The 5,063-nt window shown below is 60.3% G+C and overlaps 1 protein-coding gene across 2 annotated transcripts in view; it reads right to left on the reverse strand.

Annotated features, from left to right (window-relative positions):
- Window positions 1-236: 236 nt before the first annotated feature.
- The window catches only part of HOMER2 (homer scaffold protein 2), a 69,669-nt gene continuing 64,842 nt past the window's right edge, over window positions 237-5,063 (reverse strand). For both annotated transcript variants that reach the window (XM_049614310.1, XM_049614311.1), the window contains exons 6-9: window positions 4,020-4,176; window positions 2,589-2,699; window positions 1,905-1,985; window positions 237-762 (exon numbers count right to left, since the gene is read on the reverse strand). In XM_049614310.1, the coding sequence (XP_049470267.1) occupies window positions 574-762; window positions 1,905-1,985; window positions 2,589-2,699; window positions 4,020-4,176 (538 nt within the window). In that variant the 3' untranslated portion in view covers window positions 237-573. The remainder of the gene's footprint in view (window positions 763-1,904; window positions 1,986-2,588; window positions 2,700-4,019; window positions 4,177-5,063) is intronic.

The following is a 5,063-nucleotide window of genomic DNA, read 5'->3' on the forward strand; positions in this document are numbered from 1 at the left end:
CACAGCACAGTCATCTGCTCAGAAGTTAAAACCCAGGAAAGGAACACTGTCGCAACCCTACGAACTGGGCGTGGGTGGAAGGGGGGCAGAGTGGGTGCAGGCAGTGCCTGTGAGCCCACCCCAGACTTGTTTGCTCTCTCCGGACAAGTCTCTACTAAGCGGCTGCTTTAAAGCATCTCGATTCTTACCGAGAGGGAAGGCGTTACCCCCATGCCCCGCGCACGGGTGCCTGGTGGACGTTCAAACACTCTGAACGTTCTTCCAAAAAAAGGAGGTGGAAAGCGTGTTCCTACTTGTAATAGAAAATCCTTTGCTCAGTTGGTATGGTCGCAACAGCCCTTAAGAAAGATACAAACATCCCTGCCCTGACTACGTAAACGTTTAAGGGAGACCTAGCGCGGGATTCCTGAGTCAGAACCTTCCAGATGTCCGCAGCCTCGCGAGGTCAGGGAGGCGAGAGGAGGCGTGTGTTCCGGAGGGGAGAGTGGACGGCACCACGGGTGTGGAGGCGCAACAAACCACACCTGCACTAACAGAGCGACGCACACGGGAGGACGCCCCAGCCCTCAGCCCCTAGCTGTCGGCCCCCAGCTTGGAGAGGCCGCGGCGGAAGTCGTGCAGGCCGTCGATCTTCGCGTCCAGCACCTCCAGGAAGCTCTTGAGCTCCACCTTCAGGTGGCGCTGGCGGTACTTACTCTCCTCAATGTCCGTCTTGAGGGACCGCACCTTGCCCTCCAGGTTCTGATTGTCTCTCTCTGCCGCCTGAAGGAAGACACACCGGGGGACCGGTCACCGAGACCCCCTCCCGACGGGGGGCCCGCATCCCTAGCTAAGTCCCCCAGCACGCACGCCTGTGCCTGCTGACGTCAGCACAGAACTCGGGGCTCTCCGGTGCACCCCCTTTCCTGATGGTTCCCTGGCAGAGTGTGTGACCAACACCTGAACTGATAAAGGGCGGCTCCACGCAGGACGCAGAGCTCGGGTCCTGCCTGGGGGAGCCTGAGGCAAGAGGGCCTTCTCACAGAGTGCCCAGGGGAGGAAGCCCGCAGGCCTAGCACACGGGGTTTTCCGCCCCAGTCCCAGAACGGTCAGCAGAGACCACATGCTAGTTCCATTCTGAGACAGAGAAGCAGGTCCAACGGGACAGTGACTTGTTTCCCTGGCTCTACGGAGAGGCTCCCGGGCCAGGCTCTGGCGACCGTGAGGAAGGTCAGAGCCGTGCCAGACTCAGGCACAGCGGTCTGGGCACCGGCATCAGGTGGTGTGACCAAGGGGGCAGTCGAGCTCCTAAGGGTCTGGTGGCTGCGAGTCCTTAAACGAGGTGTAAGCCTGTGCTCTTCACATCCAGCAAGAGCTTCATCTTATGGACGTGATCAGGAGTGTTCTGCTCACGTGTACAGGAACCACCGACTAATATGGGGGTCGTTCCTGAAGTGGGGGGACCCTTGGAGGTGAAAGGGGACGTGGAAACCCCTGTGGATCGGGAACCTGAGGCCAGCGCGGGGGGGGGGGGGGGGGGGGGGGTAGGGCGGGTGCCCAAGGTTAAGTCCAAGGTCACGGGCAAGGTGGGCTAGCACCGGGGTCTTACACTCTCCGCCCTCCCTTCTGCCGGGCTCCTCACCGCCCAAAGACTCTGCAGAGACTTCTGTGGGCGGGAATCAGTCACCGCACGATGATTATTCACACCTTCGCAGAAGTGGAAAAACCAGAAGGCAAACACTGCTGAGTCTGCACCCTGGGGAGGGGTCCCAGATGGCATCTGGCAGGCGGTTACCAACGGCTTTTCAGGACTGGAAAGTCACTGTTCTTTACCGCGGGAGGTGTGAGAAGGGGGAGCCGGGAGAAACGGGTAGCCCCCACGAATGCCTTCCAGTCGGAGCCAAGGCAGATGCGCCCCTCCTTACCTCTAACTTCTCAGAGACGTATTCGCACTCTGACATGAGCTGAGGTATGATTTCACTTTGTTTGCGGAGGTCATTCAACTCCTATGGGGGACAGAGGTTTGAAAAAAAATCGTGAAAGCAAGTCAGATTAAAAAAAAAAAAAAAAAAAAAAAAAAGAAAGCCCTCGTGAATGTCCACGACCCGTGTGCAGCCGACGGAGGCAGCTGTGCTGAGAACGTACCGTCTGCGTAACGACAACGGGGATGAAGTTAACACGTAACGCGCGGCCGGGTGTGTTAGGTGTTGTTATCGCGTGAAGTCTGCACACCACCACAGAAAAGACAGGTGCTCTTACGATCCCCAACTTGCAGATGGGGAAACTGAGGCTGGGAGGTTTGGGACCTCAGCTGTCCTGCCAACCCCCCCCGCCCCGGGGCGAAAACAACTGCCTGATCGCAGGTCACCTGTCACAGTTTCTGAGTGTTTTGTAAGCGTCCAGCTCCCCCGCGGGTCGGAGCCGTGGCCTGGCGACACGGCTGGTGTGGGGGCTGCGCAGGGCAGGGTCGGCCCCGTGCTCTGAGCGTTTGTGCCTCGATGCGGCTCTGGGCGGTCCCCCGCGGATGCCCAGGCAGCTGCCAGGCAAGTCACGTGCTCCCCAGACACCGGCCGTGTCCCAGGCATGGACGGCCCCTCCGGCCCACTCACCGTCTCCTTCTCCCGCACTTCGGACTCCAGCTCCTCGATCCTCTGCTTCAGCTGCGTGTTCCTCTCCTTCTCTCTGTTTATCTCGCTGCACTGCTCCTCCAGCTCGTCAATCTTTAACAAAGCAGGGATGCCACGTTACTTCGGTGGTGAAACAGAAGGTCACCACGGCTGTTTATGCTGTCTTTCCAAACAGAACCACAAACTAACCCCCTTTCGCATCTTTCCTCGCGTCTAAGAAGCAACTCCGGGCGGCTGCCCTCCTTCACCCCCGGCAGAGCCCAGTCCCGTCACCAAACCTGGCTTCAGGACGAGCCGGGCTTCCGGTTCTCTCTCTCAGCCAAGGGATAGGAACTTCAGGTTTGCTTTAAAGGATTCCTCACAAGTATAGGGGCCGGATGTCCCATGAATCTATCTACTTCTCCCCATAATGATCGGTACATCGTTTAATCAGGTCCTGAATCATTCTGTTTCATCTCAAAGGTTTAAGCCAGCAGGGAAGAGAACCAATCAGCCCTGTGGGACAATGGCCACCAAATGGGACACAGGGACATTTCCAACATTTTAAATCAGGGTGACCTTTCCTTACCGGTGCACGGCAGGAAGGGCCTGGCCCGCGAGCCTCCTCCTGGAGACAGGAGACGTGCAGACTGAACTGGCGAGTCCCCGGAGTTCATTCTTCTCCCCTTCCCAGCCCTGACCCCCTCAGAAGGGACGCAAAGGCCTCACCACCTTGGCACTGCTGTGTGTCTGATGCTGAGTGCTTCCCAGCGGCCAGAGCGCACGTGCGCGGTAGGAACGCAACCCGCTGGTAACACAGAACCCCCCACCGACGGGGTCCGGCAAACAAGCGGCAGGCCTCGAGGCAAAGGGCACTGGGCGGTCACCACGAGGACACTTTCAGAGGTGGCCGGCACACCAGCTCTCGGGGTCTGAACCCCCAGCCACGGGAGCTGCTGGGGACCCCCTGACTTCTACCTTGCACCCTGGAGATGAGGTTCCCAATGCCTCTCGTTGTGGGGAGCAGACTCCTCCCGGGTTTGGGTCTGAGACTCAGACGCAAACAGAAACCGACTCCCTGTTTGGAAAGAGCAGCAAAGGGCCACCGATCCCTCCGGCAGGCCACTCGGCCAGGCCTCGGGAGGGAACGCGGAGTCAGCACTTGGCCTGGCGCCCCGGCCGGCAGCACTTACGGCGCCGAAATGAAAAAGACAACACGAGGCAGGGCTCCGCGCCATCCGTAGCAAAGGAAGGGGGGGAGACGGGGGCGGCTCTGCGGGTCCATCCAGGCCGGGCGGGCGGGGGGCCAACGGGGGAGCGACAGCCAAGTGAACACCAGCCTCCGTGCGATCCCCCCCCCACCCCTCCCCGGCCCGGTCCTGAACTTAACGAAGCAGCCCCCCACCCGTCCACGGCCGCTGTCCCGGCGCCCACCTTGTTCCGGAGCCGATCGTTCTCCTCGCGGCACAGGGAGAACTGGCGCTTCCACTGCTCCACGCTGGCGGCCGACTCCTGAAGCGCTGCCGTCAGCCGGGCGTTGCCCTCCCGCAGGGTCTGCAGTTCCACCTCCCACTTCTTCACGTTGGCGGCGCTGCGGGGACGCGGGAGGGGACCCGGTGGCCGTGTGCCCTCCGCCCCGCTCCACCCCACCTGCCACCCCGGCAGCGCGGGGAAGACCCCCTCGCTCCCTCCCGAGCCCTGGCCCCAGCGCCCTGCGTCGTGCCCCGTCCCGTCCCTTCCCGAAGGAGTGTCATGACAGACACTGGCTCCGGGCCATAATAGGGCCCTGTGTCCCCTCCAAGCCCGAAGAGGACTCCAGAGCCAGAGACCAGAGGGCAGAGGACACAGTGACCTTGTGAGAGAGGGGGGCCCAGGCTGACCTGACGTCAGGGGCAGAGGACGACCACAGGTCTGCGGGACACCTCCATGTGACCAAAACAACCTCGTGTTTGCCCCTCATCCTCCGTGCTCCCTGAAGGAGCTTCAAAAAACAAACTTGGGGTGGGGGGTGCCTGCGTGGCTCAGTTAGTTGAGCATCTGACTTTGGCTCGGGTCATGATGTCGTGGTTCAACGAGTTCGGGCCCCGCATCGGGCTCTGTGCTGACAGCTCGGAGCCTGGAGCCTGCTCCGGATTCTGTCTCCCTCTCTCTTTGCTGCTCCCCCACTTGCGCTCGGTCTCTCCCTCTCAAAAATAAACATTTAAAAAAAAAAACAACAAAAAAAACCAGAAGCAAACTGGAATCAGGTTCCCCTCAGGTACTGTTGGCTTTCATGTTCCTCTGTCTCCTGGCTTTGGAGCCCAGGGTGGGGTGTCGTGGGTGCCCCGAGGGCTGAGCCGCACAGGACACATAGGGCAAGCACGGGATTCTTATCAATCCTGCCTGGCTGAACAACCAGACTTCTGTCTCTAAATGCTTTTTGACAGGAGGGGGGGGGTTCAGCCAGGCAGGATTGATAAGAATCCCGTGCTTGCCCTA

Source organism: Panthera uncia (assembly GCF_023721935.1).
Source record: "Panthera uncia isolate 11264 chromosome B3 unlocalized genomic scaffold, Puncia_PCG_1.0 HiC_scaffold_2, whole genome shotgun sequence".
NCBI classification, from domain to species: domain Eukaryota; kingdom Metazoa; phylum Chordata; class Mammalia; order Carnivora; family Felidae; genus Panthera; species Panthera uncia.